Below are 26,944 nucleotides of genomic sequence, written 5' to 3'. Positions count from 1 at the left end.
TGTTGCAAAAAAGAGTAAAATCCCATGATTGGAGAAGCTCCCTGGTCAGCTTCAGTAAGAAGCTGAGATCCCTCATAAAATCCTCCAAAGCTAGTTATGAAAATAAAATTGCCACTGACTCTAAATACAACCACAAAGCATTCTATACCTATGTCAAGATTCTCAATGGCAACACTCAGATCTGCTCTGAGTTACAGCACAATGGCACTAAATATACAGAACCAACGGATATTGCCAACATCCTGGCAGAATAGGTTCAGTGCTAACTTTACCCCTCTGTCATACCCTAAAGGGCCCATCTCTATACCAGAAGAATGCAAAGTTCCTGTAATCACGGCTGCACAGGTAAAAAACACACTCTCCAAAGCCAAGAACACAGCATCCATGGGACCTGACGACATCCCAGGCTGTGTTCTACATGAACTACAGAACGAACTGGCACCCCACCTAAGTACCATGTTCAGTCATAGCCTCACCTCAGGCTATGTGCCCACTGAATGGCGCACAGTGACAGTTATCCCACTCCACAAAGGGGGAGCCACCACAGACCACGGAAACTACCGCCCCATTAGCCTAACGAGCCTGGTCTGCAAGGCTATGGAGCGTATCATCATGGAACTTATAAACAATGACATTGGTAATCTCCAAACTCAGGACCCCACCCAGTTCGGGTTTGTAAAAGGCAGATCATGTCTCCTAAACCTGACAGACTTCTTTGAAGCAGTCACCAAAGCCGTAGATGAGGGTAAGGTGGTTCACACAGCCTATCTAGATCTCGCCAAGGCTTTTGACACTATCCCCCACTCTGGAATTATAGATAAACTCACTAAACTAGGTATAAATCCCTTTGTCACAAGATGGGTTGCCAACTGGCTCACTAACAGAACCCACACTGTGAAAGTAGCAGACTCCAAATCCAGCTTCAGACCAGTGGAGTACCACAGGGTTCAGTCCTGGGTCCTCTCCTGTTTGGTATCTACTTCTCTGAAGTACAGGCCAACACGGAAGGTCTTTGGCTAACGAAGTTCGCAGATGTCTGCAAACTAGGAGCCATAATCAAAACTCCAAAAGATGTGGACATCCTACAAAAGGGCCTTGCTGAGACAGATGCCTGGTGTCAAAGCCATGGCCTCAAGCTCAATGCCAAAAAGTGCATTGTCATTCCCTTTGGTAAAAACTCAGTACCCATGAACTACCACATAGGTGGTAGTCTACTTAACACCGAAAGTGTGATAAGAGACCTTGGGACACAGGTGGACAGTAGTCTCTCCTTTGATAATCACATCGCCACAGAAGTCAGGAAATCCTTCTACGTGGCACACCTCATCACAAAAGGTTTCTCATCCAGGAAAAAAGAGGTCATTGTTCCACTCTGCCTATCACTCATTAGACCCATCATAGAGTACAATGCCCTTTTTGGTATGTACCTCACAAGACATCTACAACAACTGGAAAGGCCACAGAAATACCTCACAAAGAGGATTACTGGCCTCAAAGAGATGCCCTATGAAGACCGTCTCAAAAAACTGCAGCTTTACTCCGTTGCATATCGCCTACTCAGAGGCGATCTCTGCCTAACACACAAAGCTATGTCAAACCCAGAGCTTTTAGACATGCTCCACTTAAAGAAATCCCAATCCCTACAAGCTACACGCTCTAGGGACCTAAACCTTGTCGCCACAATAAACAGAACATGCTGGAGGGATAGATTCCTGTCCCAGAGACTTCCCCATACACTGGAACAAACTACCTATCTATATCAAACAAAGCTCCTCATTAGCACTCTTCAAGAAAAATCTTGATGATTGGATGGGAGATGGGAAATTCACCCCGGAGATCACTTCTGTGACTGCTCGACAGTGGCACAGGAAAATAATTTTCTTGGGTGGCGAAAGCCAGGGTACCTTTGGCTAGGCTTATATAGGCCCTAGCGCCAATAGCCTAGTACCTACCTATGAACCTACTACACAGTGGTCTATCCTTTTCCTCTATTTAAATTCATGCCTCTGCTATCTCTGCTCATTTCAGCACTGAGCAACCTCTTTTCTCACACCCTCTCATCAAGCAGTTCTTAAGTGGGGCTAGCAACTTGAGGCCACCCAGAAGAGCACCTACCCCAGCTCGGGACCTAAACTTTGTGTTGGAAAAGCTCACCCTGCCCCCCTTTGAGCCAGCAGCTTCAGCAGAGTTAAAGTTGCTCTCATGGAAGGCAGTCTTGCTTCTGGCCATCACTTCAGCAAAAAGAGTATCCGAGCTGCAAGCACTAATGGCTATAGAGCCCATCATCATTTTCCATGCTGACAGGGTCTCCCTCAGGACTAAGCCATCCTTCATGCCAAAAGTGGTGTCCAGTGTGGCTCTCAACCAATCCATTCATTTGCCCACCTTTTCCCCTAACCGACAAAACAAGGGGGAAAGGATACTGCACTCTCTAGATGTACACAGATAGCTCAGATTCTATGTAGATAGGACTATATCATTTAGAAAGACTGATCAGTTGTTAGTCAGCTTTGCTGCAGGGGCAGAGGGCAAAGCCATATCTGAACAAACCATTTCCAAATGGATAACACTCTGCATCCATTTCTGCTACAAACAACACAGGAAACTTCCCCCTAAGGGGGTCAGGACTCACTCGACCAGAGCAACCTCCACCTCTGCAACTTTCCTCAGAGGAGTCCCCATCAGGGGCATCCAGGAGGCTGCCACATGGACATCTGTTCATACCTTCACCAAGGGTTACCACCTGCCTATCTTCTCCAAATCCAAGGCAGGCTTTGCCACTGCAGTCTTGCAGGGCATTCTAGCCAGCCCCCAGTCTTCTTGACTGCCTCCACCCTTTTTCTTTAGCTTTGGCAATCAACCCAAATGTGATGACTGCAACAGTGAAACACGAAGAACACAGAACAGTTGTGTACACTTACCATAATTGTAGATGTTCGAGTGTATTCACTGTTGCAGTACTGGTTTCCCTCCCTCCATCCCCCTTTGTCTCTCTCTCTCTCTCTCTCTCTCGCTCCTTACAAGGAACGTTTTTGGTATTTACTTTCTACTGGTGGGGTTCTTCCACCATATCCTGGCTCCCACTTGGGGGCTCCTGACAGTTAGGGCAAGAAAAACTGATGTAATTGTGTCGGCTGCCTTACTTTATACTACTGACGACTTGACATAGTCCTGAAGTGACAGCAACCGATGCAGAAATACTAAGCCTCTGGTTTTCGGGCCGACTGAGGGCTACCCAGGCAGGGATAACCCAAATGTGATGACTGCAACAGTGAATACACTCGAACATCTATATTTGTGGCAAGTGTACACAACTCTACTTTCTACATGTGAGGTTGTGGCGAGTTCCTTAAGGTCATTCTGAGGTAATGGATTAATCTCCCATAAGGGGTGAAGACCACTAGTGATCTCCAAGGGTTACACAGCCTGTAGTGCACATTTGGTATTGGGCATCTTGAGATGAGTCCTGCAGTGTTCCTTCTTTTCCCTTGAGTTCCTGCCAGTCTGAGGAGTGTCAGGGGTGTTGTGCATGCAGTGCTCAAGGAACCTGCCTTTGAACAGCATTGTGCCCTTCTGCAAAGTGTCCTTTGTTTGAAGTTTGTAAGATGTGGCAGCATCTACAGTGGGTGATATATGTATGCTGGTCTTCTAAGGTGCCTGGGTGCAAGAGTGCCTTCTTGGTTTTACCGGGTACATTGCCACTCACTGTTTCCTAAAGTCAGCAGTGACCAATTCCCATATGACTTGGTGCGTTCTGTAACTTTATCCAAGAAGGCCCATAGTTAATATATATGAAGTTGGGTTTCTGTTGGAATTTTGAGTGCCATAATTGTGACTCTTAGAACTGCGGGACTGAATGCATTGATGAGGACAGAAGTAATAATTCTGAAGTTGCAGTACTTCTCTAGTATTCTCCCTACTTTGAAGTAGTGCAGTCTTGGAAGTTAGCATGTCATTTGCTGTATTTCTTAAGAAACTGCACTTTATTGTTTCAGAGTTGTATGGCTCATAGTTACTGGTGTCACAATTTTGATTGGGAGCCAATGGAGTATAGTACTCAGGAGTACCAGGACATTTATGTAGAGTACAGGAACTGTTGTTTAAACCTCTCTAGAATTTAAGAGAAGTCACTTTCTGTAGTAGAGATCCATGACTCAGATTTTGAAGTTAGCAGTGTTTATCAACATAGCCTAATTTTTTTTCTGCCTTTTGTACCTGTAACAGCAGTATTGTTTACTTGTTTCATATCATAGCTCTATGCACCAGAAGGTTGTTTGAAACTGTTTTTTTCTTTTTTATCATAAAAAGAAAACACAGAAGTCTGGCTTTGTATCTCTCAGTCTGGGTAACACCACACAATTGTGCACTGTAGGACAGCTAAGCAGAGTTGTAAAGGAAAGTAGCCACTTTGCGCAAGTAACATATTGCTAAAAATTGTAAATGTTTGTGTGTATGTGATGTTCACTTCACTTTGTTTTCTTCCAGCCTTATGTTATTTCAGAAGTACCTGTAATACGAGTGACACATGGACGTATTTTCTCTGAAGTGACCTGCTTTTATGAACATGTTACACATACTTTACGACTTTACAATGTTCCAGGTAAGTTTTTAGAGTAGCTGTGGCATTTCTGTTCTTTGCCTTCACAGCTGATTCTTTAGAAGTGGAAAAAATGAATTGCATCTTCTTGGACAGTACACGTTTTGTATTGGGATAAAAACTACAGTACATTTGTGTTGGGATGAAAAGTACAGAAAGAAGAAGGAACCATGAGAAAATTCTGGAAGTAACTGGAGATCTGTTTTGAGGACCTTCCTCTGTGGGTCCTGTGATTGAGTTATCCTCTCATCTGGGCAGATTGCATTTTTCCCCTGGGTGTTCCCACACATCTGGATGGTTGCATATCCATAATTTTATATAGTATGCTGTTAGGTGTCTGCTGCATAAATTTACTCATCCCTGTGTGCCCAGCATTTCTTTTGTGATAAGTTGCTTAATTCAGATTTTGATCCTTGTTGTCATCATTAAAAATTCCATGAGTTTACATGACATTTTTTTTTTCTTTGAAAATTCCTGTTTCAAGAAGAATGTTTAGAAGTATGCTTCTCACAGGACTGGTGCAATGGTGCCTCCTGATGCTCATTTGTGAGACATGTTTTGCCTGAAATTCTGCTAGTCTTTATGCCCACAGAGAAACCGAGTTTTCTAAGAGGTACATTTACAGCTCCCACCATGGGGCTACATTTATGAGTGCATGCGCCACCTTCCCCAATTCAGCTTGGTTCCTTGCGCACTGACCTTGGTCATGAGGAGCAGTCCTACGAGTCATCTAGTCTGAGTTGTGGCCTCTTCTCCTTTCACTTGTAATTTGTGCCAAGCCTATTATGTAGGAAAGACCAATGGAAAGTTTAAGGAACGGATACTTCGCCACCTGTTAGACATCAAGAATAAAGTGGTAACCAATGTCCTATATGGACATGTGTCTGAAAATCCAGGGCATTCATTTAGCTTTATGGTTATCTCAAATGTGACTACTGACCTCCGTGGAGGAGACATTGTCAACAAAACTGAAAAGGAAGAAAGCAAATGGATCATGAACCTCACAGCTAATTTATTTCCAGGGCTCAACAAAGTAGTTCCTATTAAACCTATTTTGAAAGAGAGAAGCCTAATTAAGAAATGAAATGGAGGCTTAAGGAAGGCATGCATCTGATTGCTGTATGTGATTGGTTGAGCAATTAAGGATCTTTATTTAACAGCAGTAAGTCAAATCTACACACTAGAATCTGAAGAAGTTTTTTTTTTTAACTGAAAGCGCTTATCCTGTTTGACCTGCAACTTGAACAGCACAATTTGTGCTTTTTTTTCTTCATTTTATTAAAGCCTACATTTTAACAGAATTTCTCAGTGAACTTTTAGTTGTGGTGGAAGCCTTTTTTTCATTTTACTGGTTTCAGGAGGAGTCACAGGCTGATTGGATGCTTGCTCTGCTTTTAGTGAGGTGCGGATTCTCCTGTACAAGACTTCACATGTGGGGATTTGTTGGATACCAGTGCCCCCAGCATGACACAGGCCTCTGTCCATCATTCACCAGCCTCTGAGTCCATCCAGCCTGGCTTTACCTTGCATGCCAGTTTATCTTCTTTGAGTGTTCAAGTAATCTGGATCCCAGAGTTGAGGGACTCCTATCGCCCTCCGTGGCCATTTCAGAACTGATGAACCTTCTGAAACTTAGAGGTTCGTTTGGCTCCTTTTGAAAGACAGCCTTTAAGAAAGTTGTGTTCTTACTCATGCTTGGAACAAGTCCTTTCCTTTTTTTTTTTCTTTTCTCTCCTCTCCTTTTTTTCTCTCTGATCATTGAAGGCTGGTGTCTTAATCATCTTGAAGGAAGAGGAGGTCCCTAGGCACAAGACAAAGCACTTTTCGCTAACCTATGCTTATGACCAGCAGACCTTTCATAGTCTACTAAGCTAGCCCTCTTCCTTGTAATACAGAGCATGGATGGTCTCTCTGGTGATCTGGAAGAGCACTTTCTTGTTTGTGTAGTGGGAGAGACTTAATCTGTGGTCCTCTTACTGCAGCAGGACTATGTGGGAGAGCAGGGTAGTGCAGGACCAAGCTGTGCCACCCAGTAGGTGGAAGAGACTGCTGCTTCTTATGGGGGAAAGAATAGCTTTGATTTTCTTTTCATGCTCTTCACCTGGGACCTTCCTGGCCCTCAAGAGAATGGGGGTTCCTTTACTTTGTTCTTTGGGGAAGTAGGGGGACCTTTAGTACTTAAATGAATCTGTTCCTCCCTCTTTCTGGATGTGCTGACCTAAAGCTCTGGTTTGGGAGGGTATTGGCCAACTGACACTCACCCCAACATAATTTCAGACTTCAGTGTTGGTTGATTGGTGGACGTGTATACATTCTGTGTATTTTCCTAGAAATGCAGACAGCTTTACATGGTCTTGGTCTCCTGAAGTTGAGTGTTAGTTATTTGGACTCTCCCGATTGTTGATTTTGGTCCTTTAGGAATGATTCCTTTACTAGATTGGGGCTTTGGACCCCCTCATGCTGAGGTAAAATAACTTGGATAGATATTTCCATGTTAATGTTTTCAGCTGATGTAAAGGTACTGTGGCTGAGTTTGCTGATGATTGCAAACTGGGGTTCGTTATTAAATCCTATTCTAGTATTCAGATGTATCAACAAGGTCTGGACCAAGCAGATGCTTGGTGTATTAATCATGGGGTCATCTTAACACCAAAAAATACTGTATAGTTTCCTTTGTTAATTCTGTCAAAATCTATCACTTACAGTATAAATAACTTTCCACTTAAATGACACAGTCATTAGGAACTTGAGTATGTATATAGGTTCATAGGTGTTTACTAGGCTAACAACTACAAGGGCCTTTTTAAGCCTAGCCTTGCATCCCAAATCTCTGACTAGTTCTGATACCCTTGATAAGTGTAAGCATGGACCTGGGAGATGAACCATTTACAGGTTATCTCTGTCCATTAGAGACATAGGTGGCAAACCAGGGATGAACTTCCGGTTTCCCATCCAGTTGTCCAAGTTGCACTTGAATTGGATTAAGGAGGAACTCTGCTTCACATTGATGGGGAGCCTGTTCCATAGATGGGGTAGTCTCTGGGATACATACCTATCTCTCCAGCAGGTCCTATTTATATCACAGGCAAGATTTAAATCTTTAGAATGGTTAATTCTGGTACTGTTTATTTTGTGGATATGCAGGTGGTCCATCAGAGTGGGGTCTGACAATGCTCTGTATGCCAGGCATAGATCGCCCTCAAAAGTCTGTAGGAGACAGAATACAGGGATAGGGCCTTGAGGCGGTCTGCATAGGACATATTACTTATGCCCTGTATTCTTTTAGTGAGGAACCTCTGTTGATGTTCCAGTTGTTAGATATGCCTGGTTAGGTACATATCAAAGGGGGCATTGTACTCAACGATTGATAACAGATTCTCTTTTGACCAACACATCTGTGGTGGATACAAAATTCTTCTGCCTTGCGCTGCTCATCCTTTATTGTATTTTCTCAAGGTCCCAAAAAGTTATAGTCCCACCTTATTTATTCCTTTATTAGGCTTATGATTGAATATAGTGCATCTTTTGACGTACACCTCACCAAGCCCCTAAGATAGCTTAAGATACTAGAATGTTTCCTCACTAAAATGCTCTTGGGTCTCAGTATCCTTATCTACTCTGAAAAACTAAAAGCTCGGCCCTTCTAGTCGGTGTCATACAGACTCCTGAGGTGTGAGCTCTGTGTAGCTTTGCATTCAACCCAGCACTCTCTGAATCTCTTCACCTACATAGAACAAGTGGTAGAGCAAACACTCTTTCTATAGACTTAAACTACATAGTCATGTCAGCAACTTCTGATGGCATGATAAATACCTAACCTGACATATCCTCTATTTCTGGAATAGGCTGACCTTACCTGTCAGGCAGAGTGGTTCCCTAGCAAACTTTAAAACCATTTTAAATGACTGGATGGGTGATTGCAAAGTTTCACTAGAGATATTTGAAGAAAGTCTGCTTAATCAGAGCATTGTTAGTCTCTCACCAGTACTGGATGATGTGAATGAGATTTTTGCTGGTCTCCTTCAGCTGTAACCATAGTAAGAATGTCGGTATACGTATGAACCAGTTGCATAGTCCAGGCTTTCTGCCCTGCTGTGTGCATTCTAGATGCCAGGACTACTTTGATGGTATGGGAAAATCTATGTCTAAATGTGTATTTCATATTGTCTTTTTTGTGGAATGGAAGAGTTAGATGAAGAAGGATGAGCTGAAAAACTTCCTTCCGAGATTCTTCCATTCTATGCTCTTTTTGAGTATGGAGGCAGATGTGCATGGGGCTGTTTGACTATCTCTGTCCTTCTCCATTGTGAGTTACTGGCCTAGCTTTTGCCTCCTCATGGATGTTGGGTCTTTCCTTTCTGTCCTTGGGGGTGGTGATCTGTTTCAGAGCAGCAAGAGAGACTGTTGCCTGCCCTTTCATTTTTCTGGTAGCCCCTCTTTGTGGAAGGTGCCTTTAACTATGCATCACATTTTGGCCATCCCTTACTGGCTTCCTCTTAATGGAGGGGGAAGTACAGCCTGTTGGGTTAAGGATCAGTTCCAGGTTAGATCCTGCTTCATTCACTTGGGTGTCTGTTTTTGGCTTCAAGGCATTGACAGGTCTTCTTCCTGTGGAGCAGAGAATAGTGCTTCTCTTTAGGGAATGACTCCATTTTTTTCTGATCAGTATTAGTGCTTCTTTGAAGGCTTTAGATAGGCTTTCTCTTCTTCTTCAGTTGGCTTGGAGGATAGTTGACACTGGGTAACACTGTCCTTGGTGGCAGTGGAGACCCAGTAAAGAAAATTGTTAAGGTTGTTACCCCCCCCCCTCCCCATGGTGGAGAGAATTGGTCCCAGTTTTTACATCCAAGTTGTGACCTTTTTGTTGAACCTTGTTAACTCAACCGAGATCTTGTGAGGTAACTGAGTTACTCAAAAGCGGTGTCTTGTAGTCAAGTGGTAGTGGTTATCCATGTAAATTAGTTTCTCTTTTCCATTAGTCACATGATACCTTGAGGTTTGTCTCCATTCAGATGTGAGTGCAGGTCCCAACCCTTGTTATGGCTCTGATTGGCAGCTTGACTTGGTGTGGGGTGCTCCTGCTCCTCAAAGATCTTTCCCCCTTGGTTCCTGAACTGGGATCTTCTGGCCCTATGATGTGAGAGTTCATGTGAGTGTGACTCCACCCTTGATAGGTCCTACTTCTCTGAGTGTTCTATTGCTTTGATACTGGGGGGGGGGTGACCTCTTTGTTACACCCTTCTTAAGAAAGTGTTTTTTCCCTGGGGTCTGTTACAAATGCTTGTGTGCTAGTAGCCCAAGACACACTTGCTCTCTGCTATTTGCTTGAAAAGCAAGTAAAGAAACTGTCACTAGCCCAATCTCCCATAATTACTTAACCCTACCAACACCTAAGCTTATAAAACTGTATAGCCATACAACTAGAGTTCTATTTTTTTTTATTTCCATCATACATCTTTATTAAATTTTCACACGACATAGGCAATCTTACGTTTATACAAATGAAAAACAAACATGACACCACTTTAATTGCAAACAATATACATTGCAGCACCATTGAAACAAAGTTGCAAACATTATACATCACTTATCTATCCAGTCATTGTCAGTTAAGCATCATATGGCTTATTCAAATCCTGCCTTTTAAACCTCATTCCTGTTCTCCATATATGTTGTTCCCACAATTCCCATTTTTTCCTATGTAGTTTGCTGCCTCCCCTTTAAAACTGCGGTGGTGGTGCTGCGGTAGCGTTGTCGCCTCACAGTAAGACGCTGTCCGGTTCGATTCTCAGTTAGAGGGTCTTCTGCGTGGAGACATGCATGAATGGGTGGACCTTCGTTGAAGGTTGTGCATCAGGGCTGGTAACTTGGCACGTACAAACCAACTACCAATCATTAGCAGACCGGAGTTCCGCTGTGGCGACCCCTAACCGGGAAAAGCCAAAAGACACAACAACGTTTGCTGCCTCCCCTTTCTAAAGATCACGATTCCAGTTGTTTTATCTGTTACTATAGTCGCTACTTCTAGTAAAGTTGGTCTAGACATTGATTTCCATTTTCTAATAATTGCTTTTTTGGCAGCTACCATAATTAGACTCAGCAAGTCTTTACTGTGTCTAGGTAATTCCAATTCTGTATCATAACTCAAAAAAATCATCTTCCACATCAATCCAATCTGCTTACCCAGCATCTCTGACAGAGCAGTCGCAAGGGAATCCCTAAAGTCTGACAGCTCATTACACTCCCAAAAAGTATGTTCCCAGCCACCTCTTTCTTGCCTGTCACATCTCCAACACTTGCTATCCACCTGAGAAAAAAATCTTTGGAGTCTACTTGGGGTATAAAAATACTTATAAACACTTACCAGGCAAAGATCCTAAATCTTCTAGACTTTGTTGCATATTTAGGAGATATACATATATCCTCCCATTGTATCTTTGTGAATTGTTTATCCGGTCTCTTCTTCCCAATCCTGTTTAAGCTCCTCTGATTGATTCTTACTGTTGTCATGCAGTATTTTATACACTTTACTAATTATTCTTTTTTTTAATGGCGACATCTGTTTTAGATTATATTAAAAACTCTGCCAGTGCTGCTCTTTCATTCATTTCTTTCTCTTTGCCTGTATTCTGATACCAATCCTTGATAGGGAAGGCAGTCTCTAACCCTGCAGTCCAAATACATTTTTGGCCTCTTCCCATTCTATTACCTTTCTCCTTTTAATTATTTGCTCCCAATACCTTGGTATCTTTGCCAGTTTTCTCCAATAAATTCCAGCCCCCTCTTACCTGTTATCTGCATCCCTGACAACAGTCATCCCTATCAGCAAAATCTCTTTTCTCCATTCTCGTGGTGGTTTGGTTCTTAGAATACTCCCTGCCATTTTATGAATATAGTACTCTGTATGATTTTTGTTGTTCTCCTTAAGAGTTTGCATCTAAAATCCCAATCTCTCCTTATTTCTTGAGCTCCCTTCCTGTATCAGCATCATTCATTTCCACTTTGAATTATAGTTTTCTGCTTATGCTGTGTACAAGAGCCTTAACTGTGTTGCTGTAAAATACCCTCTCAAATTGGGTAAGCCTAGTACGCCTTGTTCTATTGAAAGAATCAGCTTATCCCACTTGATTCTTGCTGTTTTCCCTTCCCAGATAAAATCCTTCAACTCTTTTTTTAATTGCTATCCACATCTTCTCCTCTGGTTGATAAAAATATGCCTGACCTATGTACAAGACTAAAGGGACTAAAAACATTTTAATGGACTACTAAAGTTCTGTCTATAACCCCAAACCTCCCACTTAGTTCCTAACTCAAGTTCTCATTCTCTTACCTTAAAACTCTAACCCCCCTCCCTAAGCCTAAATTTCCCAATTACTGCCTAACCTTAAAACCCACTTCCTGCTCCCTAACCCTGGAATGTCCTTTTCACTCCTTAACTGTAAAACTTATTTCCCACTCCCTAAACCTAAAACTCCCCTGCCCTAATTTACATTCCCACTCTCCCTCCATGTGCTTACCCGAACGCATGTTCAAGTTCAAGTGGCAGCCAATAAGGCAGTAGTCTTCAAGTGCTTAGGACTTGAGTGCTTGTAAGTCGACCCCTTTTCCTGCTTAAACCCATCTTCATCAGTTCCCTAGGGGAATGGGAACTGGGTGAATTGAGGTGGGTTTCTTCCTCCTGAGAGGACTGAGAAGTATATGCGCTTGGCGTGGCTAATAATATATTGCTGTGTGTATGGGAAGGGAAGTGAAGGGTTCTTATTTCCCTTCAACCGAAGTTTGAGGAAGATTGGTCTTGTAGCACTGTTAGGAGTTTCACTTACTGGCTCATGTGTGCGGTGATGTCTGATCTTTGCTGCCTCCAATGATTGTGTGATCCTGCTTTGGTAGTTTTGGTCATTGTGGACATTAGGTTCCTAATGTACCTATTACCGGCAGCCTTCCCTGCAGCATCTTTTTTTTTGTCAGGGCATTTTGACTAGGTTGTCTTCAGTGGTCCATTTTCTAGTTGGCCCTAGTGTGGTTCTCTGTTTTTTTTTTTCCACTTGGGTGGTTTTACTGCCTGAGAATTGGCCCAGTCACAGTACCAAAAAAAAGGGACTTTGATGCTAACATATAACAGATATATTCTTGCTGTATCAGTTGATCTACAAAGCAGACAGTTTTGATGTTATAGGAATTCCCTCCCTGCATCTCTTGCATTTGGACTCATCTGTTTGTAATGGCTGACTGGAATCCATGTAAGTGTTGTGGCTGTCATTTGTGCATCACTTATTTGCAGTGGTGCTGCCTTATCTTCATTGTTTTTTAATTTACAGAGTGGTGCTTGCTGGGTGGTAAGGGATGAAGTAACAGGCAGAGTGAGGAAGGGCACAATTATAGAATGTATGGCATAACATGTCTGTCATAGAGTTCAAAATATCCTGAAGAAAGAGTCATATGCTAGTTTGTAGATGGAGTAACACAGCCATATGACCCATGAAGAAAGATCCTGTTTCTGTATCTACTGATGCATAGTTTCCATTATGTATGATAGTTTGTGTTCAAGGACAGAAAGTGTAGAAGTCTAGTTTGGTGCTCATTAGTTACAGACCGAAAAGGATTTTTGGAATAGTGAGTGAGATTTTTTTTAAATGTTTTTTTTTTTTTTTTTTACAGTAGGCCACACACATAAGGGAGTGCAAAGAGAAGAGAGATGGCTGCTGCAGGAGTACTGTACTGCTTTCATACAGAGCATTTAGCAGTTACTCAGTACACAACACTCCCTCAGTGATGTGAGGCTTCTGCTTTGTCCATGGTTTGCAGACTAGTATGTAACAGTGATTCTGTACTGTAGTGCCAGAACAATGCTTCACTGATTACAGTTTTCATCAGACGTTAAACAAGCATCTGTTCTTTACAACTTTGATTTGTATTCTCATTGGACTTGAAAGGTATCATAGCATGTTTTGTGAAAGTATACTCGTGCCAATAGGTATCAGAAAAAGCTTTGTAGTGATTTTTGTCATTTTACAGTATGTTCTTTATATATTACAGGTCTACTGCGTGATCTTTGAGCAGTCACATCTAGCAGATCTTTTTTATTTAATAGAACATCCTGCTGTGTAACCATTGCTAGAGATGGTTTCTAAAACAGTTGTATTGGCTCCCTTTTTCCTCCGTCCATAAAGCAAGGCATTGAGGCATCTCCTTTTTGAAAAACTGTTTAGTGTAGTGCCATATTGCATTGTTTATTTCTCAGCATCTCTTACAGGAGACAGAATGCTACACTGTTAATTATCTCTATTAGAACTTCTCCACTGATAATTTGTTTAGAGCTTAGTTTGGTGATGGCAGGCTGTCAAAAAAAAACGAAAGTCATGAGGTCATTTGATAGACAACGTGGGAAAGCCACAATTTTGTCAGTATTCCAGAGAAATTATTTTTTCCCATCTTAGGGACTTCTTAGCCAAAAAAAAAAAGATTTTGAGAAAAACTAATTACCTTTGTTCCTATTTCTTTATGGAAATGCACAAGACAAATTAAATTTTCTGTGTACCAGGGATCAATGTTCATGACTTTTCCTAAAGGGTAGCTGCACTGTTTGTCATGTCTCAGTGCTTCTAGCTTAGCCCATTAGATGATGCGTCAAACCTGCTGTATCAGGATAGTTTCCCTTAAGTTGCAGTGATTTAGAGCTGACTGTAGTAGAATGAGTGGCGCAGAGGGTCTTCCACTGTACGCACAAGTTTGGGGGTATCTGCACTTAGACATAAAACACCTGTTTTTTGAATTGTAGTTTTGTCCATTTTTACTGACTAAAACCACTCTGAAAATCAGTTTGCTGACTTGCAGTTCAGAGTTCTGATTTTCATGGGTGTATATTCCAGTGATCTGCTTTTGAGCTGTTCTTTAAGAGCCTTCTCAGTGGCCGTTTCTGTTGGCTTATGTCCCAGTCCCAATATTTTTCAATTCCTTTTTATTGTGGATACCTTAGCACTTTGTATTGGTTCATAGGAAAGTACTAGGCTAGCTGCCATTTCAGGACATTTTAAGCCTAGTTAGTTTAACTTTTGGTGCTTAAATTAACCTACCCCATTTGGTTTTAGATTGGCTTTCCCCATCTCATTGATAATTATATATTACCCTTAGTGGGAATACCTGGTATCATATCACAGATAATTTGAGGGGACCCATGCATGGACAAAAGTATTTAGGAGCTGTGCCTGTCCATTATCCATTGATCTGTCAGAGCCACTGGAGTCACTGTCCAACCATAACATCCGCACAGGCTTCATGGCACGTGAAAGGAAGACTTCAGCGGACATCTGTCTGCACAAGGGAGGACCATCAAAGAATCGTGGGAACTACAGAACAAATCAGTCTCAATAATATCTCATTTGCAAAGCTATGGAAAGTATTAAGGAAATCAGTGATATAGAAAACCATGAAGCACTGGACACAACCCAGTTTGGTTCTGCCAAAGGCAGATCATGCCTATTATAAACCAGATGGACATCATTTAGAAGGTCACCAAGGCAATGAATGAGGGCAAAACAGTACATACTGCCTATTGATCTATCTAAGGCATTTGATACAATACCTCACCAAGGCATTGTAACCAAAGTCATGGCATAAACTTCTGTGTAAGTCATTGGAAAGCCAGCTGCCTATCAGACAAGACCCAGGATGTTAGGTTTGGGGAGACCACCTCCAAAAAGAGGTTGGTCAGCAGTGGAGTCCTTCAGGGCTCTGTGCTGAGTCCGTGCCTTTTTGGCATCAGTTTTTCAAATGTCAAGACCAGTGTCAGGGGCCTCTGGCTTGCCAAGTTTGCAGATAATTGCAAGCTAGGACCGATCATAGAAACCCTCAAGATGCAAACATTTTACAGAATAGTCTAACACAGACAAAAGATTGGTGCCAAAACCATGGCTTAAAACTCGGTGCCAAGAAATACGTAGTAGTACCTTTAGGGAAGTCAGCCACCCAGGGAAACTGTCATTGCCAAAACACCCATAAATGTTGACACAGTAGTCAGGGATTTGGGGACTCTGGGAGATAGCAACTCGGCTTTTGACCAACATGTGTCTAAGGCAGTAAGAAAATCATTCTGTGTCACTCAGCTTACAACTAAGGCCATAGTATATAGGTCCATGGAAGTCACTGTGCCACTGTACTCAGCCCTTCTCAGATCTATCATTGAGCATAATGCCCGCTTCGGTACGTACCTGACCAGACACATGCAATAACTGGAATGTCCACAGAGTTTCCTCACAAAGGGAATACAAGGTGTAAACACAATGTCTTATGCAGATTAAAGTCTGTGTTTCCTACAGACTGATGAGAAGTGATTATAACCGATTATCCTTGGATGCCACTGTGGTGAATCTTCACCAAAAATAGTAGATCTAAGTATTTAAAGTATGTTTACGACTTAAATGGGTCTTGTTGGAGGGACAGCTATATTTATCAGAGAATCCCCATTCTCTGGAATAGACTTTCCAGCCATGTGAAGCAGAGCTCTTCCCTAACCCCTATTCAAGCTCACCCTGGACCAGTGGATGGGAAATTCAGCTTAGGTCTGACACCTGTACCACTGATTGGAAGAGGCAGCCTTTAAATCATGCCCTAACATATTCCCCTTAAGATAACCTCCTAGGCACAGTAATTCATGGAATAAATTTGGGTTGCATTGCTAGGCTTATAAATGCCTCAGTGGTCTGTTAGTAGTACAAGGGGTAATCCTGAGGTAAATTTTCTGTTTCATATTCATAGATCCAGGTTGTGCTTGAATATGACAGGGCTGAACTTTACTTTATGGCATAAGTTCCCAAGTCCCAAGCAACTGGGTAAACTCTTAGAGGCATGTTGTCAATCGGGTAGTTCCCTGGGGTAGATGACTTCTCAAAAGATGAGTATTCCTTACTGATCAGTATTGCTTGTTGGTGACAAGGCTACATCACTTAGAACCATAGTAATCAGTCTGTCCACATGCCCAGCTTAATTTTAATAGGAGTCTCTCGTTGTCTAGCAGTAGTGTTGATTCTGGATATGCTGTATTAAAGAAGTTGAGATTACAGTGCCTTGGTAATGTCCCATCTGAAGTTGTTAATCTTCTTCCTATTCATCACTGATGAGTTCGGTTCCGAGCCCTCAGAACCGAGTCGGCCTTATACCAAGCTTGCGTGCACCAAAAACTCTTGAGGTAAGCTGCTACCCACAATGCTCTCTGCTCAGTTACTTCAGATCTCGTGTGCCGCACAGCCATGTAGCAGTGTTTCACTGAGCTCTCCAGCTAATTGATTTTTTCTGATAGATTTGCACGTTTTTGAAAAAGTTTTTTCCTGTTTATGGCCTGTTCTTGATATCTATATTGTTTCAGCTCTACCCACAGGTATCTCTTTCTTACCATTGTTGGTATTTTCTAACTTTCTACACTTGTGGCATCTTGTTACCATTGTTTGTATTTCCTCTCTTTCTTCTTCATTTCCTCCACTTTCCTCACTCTTTGCCTTTTGCGTGAGAGTGTGTTCTGGGATGTCTGAAAAGAAGGGAACTACAGGGTTTAAAAACTGCTGCTCTTGCAGTGGTAAACTGCCGAACAGTGACCTCTATGAGGAGTGTGTGTACCGTTTGGGGATTCCGCATTTGTTGGCGAAACCTCCGTGTGATATTTGTGCTAGCTGCAGTCAGCTGACAATGAATGAACGCCGTAACAAACTGATTTTGAAGGGCCTGCTTGCTTCGCCTTTTTCAGAGGCTATTTCTGCGACCGAGGTCTCATCTCCTCCTCCTGTGGACAAGAAACGTCCTCGCTCGGACCCCTCTTCACCAGCCGGTGACAGAAGTAAAAGTTATAAACACAAGGTCCATAAGTCCTCCTCAGAGCACTGTTCTGCCTCCTCGGTTCTGACTACTACATTGGCTCCGAGCTCGGCTCCAGCGAAGCTTACCGAGGTTGCCTCGTCGGCACCTACGATTACGGTGCAATCTACTGCCTCGGTTCAGATCAGCGTATCTATTTCTGGTTCGTCACTGACATCGCTCATTTCTGCTTCGATATCAGTTCAGACGACTACCTTGGAACCGTTTTTGTCATCCACCCCTATTGTAACCTCAGCTCCAAGCCCATTCATGGCTCCAACCATACTGTTGTTGCCGGTTTTGAAATTGGAATTGTCCGTGCCGTTCTGTGATGCACCACGGACCCAATATCCATTGACTGTGGACCTGTTTGCCAGACAAGCCTGCAGCCTCTTTTTGGACCGGCCTGATTCGCCCTCAGGGGCATCGGTGAGATCCACCAGGAGCCTTTCCGAATCGGATGTGGTGTGCCTTTTTGACCAGCTGCTGACCGCCAGGGGAATTTCAAATCCACCTAGACGCTGTCCCACTCCAGGCTTTGGGTCTATTACTCCAGCAACCTCTACTTACTCTCCTCCCTTGGGATCCCTCAGCTCCAAGGCTTATTTATCCAACTCTTTGTAGAGAACTCCCTTCCTTGGCGCGGACAATGACACTGTCTGAGGCCCTGAGACCCCTTTGGGTGTCTGTTCCGTCGGACCCCACCCTTCCTCAATCTCATGCTTGGGGTGTGGAACCTCCGGTTCCGGTCTCTGTTCCGACGGTATTGTCGGTCCTGACTTTGGATTCGAGGGTGACTACCGCTCCAAGTCTGCTTGAGGCTCCGTCTGGAGCGGGGTGTGACCTCTGTTCTGATTTTGTCTTCTTTGATTCTGGGCTCCCACTCCTCTTCGGGCAGGCCCTCTTTCTGGGTGATGGAGAAGGTGCTTGCTTCTAACAATCCTCCTCTGTTGGTTATTCCCCCAGTTCCTTCTGAGCCACAGCTGTCAAAGGCCAACCCCAGGACTCCGAGAGCACAAGACCCAGGAACCTCTACCCAGGGTATTTCCCTTTCAGTCTTCTTCGGATGCTCCCACTGAAGAACCCCCTGGGAAATGGGTGTGTAAGAGGAAACACATGGACTCCCCAGAGGAGTCCCTCATGGAAGATATGGACTATGATGATGGGGAAGGGTCCCCACGGTCACCCCCTGATGATGTCTCCTTCAGAGACATCATGGAGATCTTGAAACAGAGGGATGACTTGGAAGTCCGCCAACCCTTCCTCGGAGGAATCCATATTCCTGCAGGCCTTTCGCTCTCGGCCCTCTACTTCTTGGGTGACCCCCGCCAATGAGTTGGTTAAACTCATCGTGCAATGGGCATGGAAGAACCCTGACTCCATTGAGACCATTCTCAGGAGATCAGACAAGGTACTCTCCCTTCCAGAAGTTCAACCCCATTGGCCTAGCGGTTTGCCAGTGGACGCTATGGTGGTGACAGCAGCCACGAAAAAGGACCTTGAAGCAGAGTCCTGCTGTTCACCCGTCCAACGGAGAGTCCCGGGCAGTGGGCAGGTTAGAGAAGCAAGTCTTTGCATCAGCGACCTCTGCAGTTAGGTCTCTGAACTTTTTGGCACATTTTACGAGGCTCCAGAGAGATCTTATCTCCGAACTCTCCGGAACCCTCGCGGGCCAAGTATTGGATGGAGCATGAGATAAAGTTGCTTCCCAACTTGCCACCCTAGAATCAATATCTAATTCATCCATGAAGTTGCTGTCACACGCAACTGAAGGAGCAGCTAGAGCTGCGGGTGCAGGCATAGTCATGAGACGCCACGCCTGGATGTACATTTGTGACCTCGCGGACTCCTTCAAGTCTTCCTTTCTAAATGCCCCTATCAAGCCATCAGCTCTGTTCTGTGCTAAGGTCAAGGATACATTAGCCAGGTGCGAGCAAGGCAGGAAGACCTTGTCTGCTGTTGGCTTATGCTTTTCCAAACCTCAGCGTTCCTTCTCCAGGAATCAGAGGAGCAGGAATATGTGGCACAAGAAGTCTCAAAGTCCTTTCCGAGACTCACGTGTTGAGTGCTCCTCCAGAGGCAGACTGAGTTCCAATAATGGAAGACGTCCCTTTTGGGGCAGAGGGGCTCCCTGGAACCAGGGCTCAGAGAGATTCCTTCTCGAGTAGGCCGTATCAGTGCTCCTGAGGCGCTGCCCGATTGCTTTCCTCTGGAAGCAGTCTGAGCGAGTTTTTCTCTGCACCAAGCTGCCTGGCTCTCCATTACAAATGATCAGTGGGTGCGGAGAATCATTACCAGAGGCTACCATATTCCCCTAATAGCTTATCCAAGACCTCCGAAATCCCTTCCCTATGTTTCACCCAGTCAAAGGTAGGAGGCAGCTTCCGAAATACGAAAGCTATGTCAAAAACAAGCCATCCAACAGGTCCACCCAGATCAGTGCGTGTCAAAGTTCTACTCAAGATTCTTTTTGGTGCCAAAGAAAACAGGGGACTGTAGGCCCATTCTGGATCTCAGCCAACTAAACAAATCGGTAGTTCAAACCAAATTCCACATGGTCACGATTCAAACCGTCCTCCTCTTTCTGCGGGAGGGTGTGTGGATGTGCTCATTAGATCTCCGGGATGTGTATTACCATATCAAGGTGGACAAGTGCTCTAGGAGCCTCCTTCGCTTCCGGTTGGGTGCCAGTCACTACCATTTCAGAGCCCTGCCTTTCGGTCTCTTGACAGCCCCCAGAGTGTTCACAAAATGCCTTGCAGTGGTAACTGCTCATCTGAGACTTCAGGGATTCCAGGTGTTTCCGTACCTAGACGATTGGCTCATCTCCACCCCCACCAAGTGTCTTCTGGTCAGGGCCCTTCGCTACACCCTGGTTTTAGCGGAGTCACTAGGCATCACCATACATTGGGAGAAATCCAACCTTGAACCCTCACAATGACTGGAATTCATAGGGGCAATATTCAACACCCAGTCAAGCCTGATTTCACTTCCTCTCCACAGGCTTCAGAGACTAAGGGCACAAGTTCAAGTGATACTCTGTCGAAGAAAAGTGTCTGCAAGGGAAGCCCTGCAAGCCTTGGGATCTATGGCTGCAGCTATCCCTATAGTTCCCTTAGCCAGACTACACATGAGATTACTACAGTGGCTCCTTCAGGCCCAGTGGATACCCAATCTTTACCCCCTGAGCTCAGAGATTCTCATCACCAACACTTGCAAACTAGACCTCCTCTTGTGGATGAGTATGGACAAAAATCTTTGGTGTTGCCCCTTCCAGTCTCCCCAGCCCAGTGCCACGGTGACCACGGATGCTTCCCTGATGGGGTAGGGGGGCCACTTCCAGGGAAAGTCAGTCCAAGGCACGTGGTCCGATGTAGAGGTCAACTTGCATATCAGTGTCCTGGAGTTGAGTGGTGCTATTGTTGTTGCAAGCTTTTCATCCGCTCCTTCCGTCCGGAATGATTGCTGTCCAGTCGGACATGTCAGTGGTCTGGTACATAAACAGGGAGGGACCAAATCTTACCCCCTAAGTCGCAAAGCCATGAGAATCTTGCAGTGGGCAATAGCTTCCAACCGCTTTCTGATCGCAACGCATATCCCGGGGAACTCCAACGTGATTGCGGACAGGCTGAGCAGATGCATTCTTCATCCTCACGAGTGGTCTCTCAACCCAAGTGTGGCGGCGGTAATTTTCAGCCGTTGGGGCCAGCCATGCTGCGACCTTTTCGCCTCTCCCTCATACACAAAATGCAGCAGCTACTTTTGCCCTCTTTCCCCCTCTCGGGGAGTCACAGAGAGATGCTTTGATCCACGATTGGCCCACGGGTCTCCTTTATGCTTATCCTCCGATTCCTCTAATTCCTCTTGTTCAAAGGAAAGCTATTCAGTTGAGAAGCAAAGTGATCCTCATTGCCCCATTCTGGCCTCGTCAAGTGTAGTTTCCCTACCTTCAACTTCATCTGTTACTACCTCCTTGGACCCTAGACTCTCGTCAGGACCTCATATCTCACCCACAAGAGCTGACTCCCCCAAATCTGTCCACTCTCAAGCTGTCAGCTTGGTTTCTCCACTTCCGTTAGTTGTCAGGCAGGAAACCCTCTCTTCGCCCATCCGTGATATTATCTTGGCCTCTCATAAACCATCCACCAGGAAACTTTACATGGACAAATGGAAAAGATTCTCTATTTGATCACGTAATCAGAAGCTAGACCCGTTCTCAGCCCCTGTAGCCACTATTCTTCATTATCTGGCTGAACTGTTCGTCAATGGGGCCTCAGCTTCCACCATTCAAGTCCATCTAGCAGCCGTTTCCAATTTCCATAATGGGTCTGATGGAGTGCCACTTATTTCCTCTCACCTTTGCAAGACCTTCCTCAAGGGTATTTTCCACAGCAGGCCTCCCATCAGACAGCTGGTGGAGGCATGGAATTTGTCCTGGGTTCTGCAGTCTCTTTCTCTGCCCCCTTTTGAGCCGGCTGCGACATGTGATCTAAAATTCCTGTCATGGAAATCCTTATTTCTGGTGGACATAACTTCAGCCAGAAGAATTTCTGAATTATAAGCATTATGTATCAAGAGCTCTTATCTGATCTTTCATAAGGACAGAGTATTACTTCGTACTAACCCATCCTTTCTCCCCAAAGTGGTTTCTGATTTTTCGATTAACCAGTCCATTGAGCTCCCTGTGTTCTTCCCAAATTACTCTAACAAGGGAGAATACTGCCTACATTCCTTGGATGTTCATAAACAATTACGTTTCTATCTAGACAGAACTAAATCCTTTCGCAAGTTGGACCAGCTTTTCATTTCCTTTGCAGGTACTAGAATGGGAGGCACAGTATCGAAAGTTACTTTGTCTAAATGGCTCCGGGATTGCATTGCCTTCACATATTCACTTACGGAGGGATCTAAGCCTGGCCTAATCAAAGATCACTCAACTAGGGCTATTGCAGCAGCTGTTGCCTTCCACTCTAGGGCCTCCATGGATGACATTTGTGCTGCTGCCATTTGGGCTAAGCCCCACACTTTTATCAAGCATTACAAATTGGATCTGATCTCCAGGGGAAGAGCGGCCTTTGGTTCAATGGTTCTCAGGAATGTTCTTCCATAAGGGCCACCCAGGTTCTCCAAGTAGCTTGGGACTCAGTCCCATCAGTGATGAATAGGAAGAAGATTAACAACTTCAGATAAAGAAGTTATGTCTTACCATACCGTTCCATCTGAGTTGTTGATCTTCCAGTCATCACACCCTCCCACCCGACCCCTTCCTAAGGTTCTTGGCAGATCTTCTGGGTCTTTGTGATGTATTAGGATTTTCTGCGCAGAGATGGCCTCTGACTTATTTCTTCTTCTATATGTTGCATGCAAACTCAATCTGAGGTAACTGAGCAAAGGGCATTGTGGGTAGCAGCTTAGCTTGAGATTGTTTGGTGCGTGCAAGCTTGGTATAAGGCTGCCTCGGTTCAAAGGGCTCGGAACCAAACCCATCAATGATGACTGGAAGAAGATCAACAAATCAGATGGAATGTTACAGTAAGACCTAACATTTTTTTACATTAGGTAGTGTGATCTCAAAGTTGTTATGTAAAGGTAATGGTGGTGGCGGTTGTCCCCCCCAGTTTGCAAAAAAAAAAATTGCAATTTGTTACATTTGGGCATGCCTCACGTTGGAGTGTTTCCAGGGTTTTATTAATACTGTTCCTGTGATTTGATTGCAAAACCATAGGAATTTTAGGAAACCAGCCCAGCCCCCTTTGTGCGCTACAACTCAGATAATTTGATGCTCAGAATACCTGTATTCAAAAGGAGCTTATTTTATTTTCATTTAGGAGTTTGGCTTAGAAAGGACATGTCTGATGTCTCTTCTTCCAGCAACCTTGTTATGTAGTCCAGATCAAACTACTCAGTTCAGCTAAAGCTGACTTTTGTCTTCTTAACCTCTTCAGTCATCACCTAATTTCTTTTGTCTGCCAAAACACTTTGCCTCTGTCTTCAACTAACGCCAACAGCTCCTGCCTTACTTTGTCTAATCACCATATATTAGGCCCACTAGCAGTATATTTTATGTATGTAAACCTTCATAAGATTCAAGTAAATATCGTAATGCAAAATTTCAGATCTGAAGTAGGGACTTAATTTGTCAGCAACCTTTGGGATACGGATCTGATCTCGGATCCGAGCCGGCAACTTCTATCACAGCATAGATCCGAGCTCCTAGCTCCTCCCCTTACCCATAATCCCCTGCCTACCCTGACTGACCCCAGATCTAGTTTGCCGCTCTTCAAGCAACAGCTAGATTCCAGAGCTCTTGGCGATTTTGTGAGAAAAAAAAGTTTTTTTCTTCTTTTCTGATTGAGTGATTGTGTGTGCGTGTTAGGGTTACCCTTAACGCTAAAACTTATTATTTTTAGCTTACTCACCTTAAATTTTAATTTTAATGTTTCCTCCTCCCCGTTGGTCGTAGCATGTGTGTGTGTCTTGAGTGTAGGGGCCTAGTGAGTGTGCTTTACTTTAGTTATGTTGGAGGCCCCTAAAGCCATTTTTTCGAAATGCATCGAGTGTGGTCACAAGCTTTCACCGGCCGATGGCCACACTCGGTGCGTTAGGTGCCTTGGGGTTGAACACCTCTGTTCGGGTTGCGCGATTTGCGCGGCGTTTAACCCCAGGACACTTAAGGATCGGAGGTCAAAGCTGGTTCTGGTGGGCCTTTTACCCCCAGACTCTGCTTCGGCCTCCGGTACTTCAGTGACCGCTACTCCCCGGTAGCGGTCACTCCTGCCTCCCTTCCTTCGACCGGGACTCAACCTCCCGCTTCGGCTCCGGAGGATAGGGAGTCCAGGAAAGAGAAGCGGAGAGAGAAACACCTTAAGCGGCGGGCCGAGGACTCATGGGCCCCGCCCGCCAAGTGGGCTTCTCCGTCCAGGTCTTCTCGGTCTCCTCCTCCTTGGATCCGATCCCCTTGTTTCTCCCCGGGACCCGAGGAGGAGGTGACCTGGTCCCCGTCGAGGTCATCGAGGCAGCACTCCAGCTCGGCCTCGGTGGCCTCTTTGAGGTCCACCTTTAGCATGTCAGATGCGGACATGGACCGGATGATGAGGAGATTCATCTAGGCCCAGATGCAGATGGGAGTGCTCTTGCCTCCCCCGCCCCCCTCTGGGGGGGAGCTCGACCCCTTTTTTTGCTCCTCTTGCTCCTTCTCCAACCCGCATTCCGGGGTCGGAGCGCTCGGAGCCGAGCCACGTTGGATCCGGGGGTGGGTCGGAGCCGACCGTGCTGGGCACGGCTCCGACGGCTCCCTCGAGTTTGTCGGATCCGACCTCTCGGAGCCGTGGGCCGAGTTTCGGATCCGAGGGATTCGGTGTGCTTTTGGCTCCGTCCCGGTCGGAGCACACTGGTCCCTCGGATCCGATGTTCTCGGCGCCGGGTCCGATCCCCGCTTTGGATCCGAGTGGGAGTCGGGTCTCGGATCCGTCAGAGAGCGGCTCCCCCTCGGCTTTTGCTGCGGTGGAGAGGGCACTGTCGAGTGCTTCCAGGCCTCCGGTCCTGGCTTCGGCTCCCTCCCGCACTCCTCCTCATCTGGTTCTGGCTCCCCTCATCCGGCCCTCGGGGCAGCCTGCCTCAGCGCCTCTAGGAGTTCCAGTGGAACAAGATACAGCCCGTGAGGACTCCTCGGACAGCCCCCCCCCCCCCGAGGAGGTTCCTCACAAAGCAAAGTGCAAGAGGAGGCACATAGACTCCCCTGAGAGTCTCACCAAAGATACAAAGATACGGACTTAGATGAAGGGGAAGGCTCCCCTAGGTCACCCCCCAAGGATGTCTCCTTTGGAGACATCATGGAAATGCTCAAAATCAGGGGTGGGTGGTCTGCCCCCAAGGCTTCCTCTGATGAGTCCGTATTCCTTGAGGTGTTTGAGGCAGAACCATCTACCTCTTGGGTGTCCCCTCCACCCGACCCCTTGGTGGATCTCATATCCACTAGGGCTTGAAAGGAACCGGACACCATAGAGCCAATCCCCAAGCGCCCGGACAAACTTTTGAGCCCCCCTGCAGAGAGATCACACTGGAACAGAGGTCCCCCTGTGGATGCCATGTTGGTGGCTGCAGCCACCAAGAAAGAGTTGGTTCAGGAGAGCCCCACGGTTCATCCTCCGAGCAAGGAGTCTTGCGCGATGGACCGTCTTGGGAAGCAGGCCTTCAGTTCAGCGACCTTCTCTATGAGGGCCTTGAACTACATGGCACACGTTATTCGGATGCAGCGGGATCTTATTAAAGAATACGCTGCTTCCCCCCCAGGGTCCATGTTGGAGGGAGACAAGGATCTGTACTCCTCCCAAATGGCCACCCTCCGCTCTATTTCTAACACCTCTATGCAGCTGTTGCCTCATGCTACGGAGGGAGCCGCTAGAGCAGGCGGAGTCGGGCTTGTCATGAGGAGACAGGCCTGGCTCCGTCACTGTGACTTCTCGGAACCCTTTAAGGCATCATTCGTGAATGCCCCTTTTGATGGTTCTGCACTGTTCGGCAAAACCGTTCGCGGCACTCTTGTCCAGAGCGAGAAAGACGGGAAGGCTTTGTCTGCCGTCGGAGTCCGCTTCTCTGCGCCCCAGAGCTCCTTTTCCAAGAACCAAAAGGGTCAGAAGAAGATGTGGTTCCGAAAATCGCATCGATCCCAGTCTGCTCAGGACAGCCAGTCCTCTTGTGGCAGAGGAGGACAGGGAGGATGCCGCCCCAGAGGCAGAGGGGGTCCCAGGAATTTTGGGTCCAGAGAACCGTTCTCTGAGAGGCCCACGCAGAACCCCTGAGGGGTTACCCGGCTGCTCCACTCTGGAGGCAGTCGGGGGGCGTTTTTCGAGGCACCTAGCAATGTGGGAGTCCATAACAAGGGATTGCTGGGTGCTTCGTATTATATCCAGAGGTTACCAAATTCCCTTTATCATAACCCCCAGAATCAGAGGCCTCCCCGACGTACCACCCAGTCAGAGGGAGGCGGCTGCTGCAGAAATTCAGCAGCTTCTGCAAAAAAGAGCCATCCAGCCCGTCCCCCCAGATCAAATCAGATCAGGGTTTTACTCCAGGTTCTTTCTAGTGCCAAAAAAGACGGGGGACTTGAGGTCCATCCTCTACCTCTCTCTCCTAAACCTGGCGGTACCCAAAGAAAAGTTCCAAATGGTCACGTTGCAATCCGTCCTCCCCTTATTGCGGGAGGATGACTGGATGTGCTCCATTTACCTCAAGGATGCGTACTGTTACATTCTAGTGGGCAGGCTTTCCAGGAGGTTTCTCCGTTTCCGGCTGGGAGCCAGTCACTTTCAAATCAGGGCCCTCCCCTTCGGCCTGACCTCAGCCCCCAGGGTGTTCACCAAAGTCCTAGCGATAATAACGGCCCACCTGAGACTCCAGGGAATGCAGGTCTTTCCATACCTGGATGACTGGCTCCTTACGGCCCCAACAAGGCATCTACTTTGTTCATGCAGGGATTATTTCCTCAGTCTGGCTCCACTATTA

The 26,944-nt window shown here is 45.6% G+C and overlaps 1 protein-coding gene across 1 annotated transcript in view; it reads left to right on the top strand.

The window, feature by feature from the left end:
* MAN2A1 (mannosidase alpha class 2A member 1) overlaps positions 1–26,944 on the top strand; it is a gene marked incomplete in the record, with an annotated part of 1,886,421 nt that overhangs the window by 1,183,693 nt on the left and 675,784 nt on the right. The window contains 1 exon segment of the mRNA XM_044064270.1: positions 4,486–4,600. Within this exon segment, the coding sequence (XP_043920205.1) occupies positions 4,486–4,600 (115 nt within the window).

Source organism: Protopterus annectens, chromosome 2.part2 (assembly GCF_019279795.1).
Source record: "Protopterus annectens isolate FY-2018-M chromosome 2.part2, PAN1.0, whole genome shotgun sequence".
NCBI lineage: Eukaryota > Metazoa > Chordata > Ceratodontiformes > Protopteridae > Protopterus > Protopterus annectens.
Note: the sequence above shows the minus strand (reverse complement) of the source record. Positions and strands in the feature narration are given on the sequence as shown.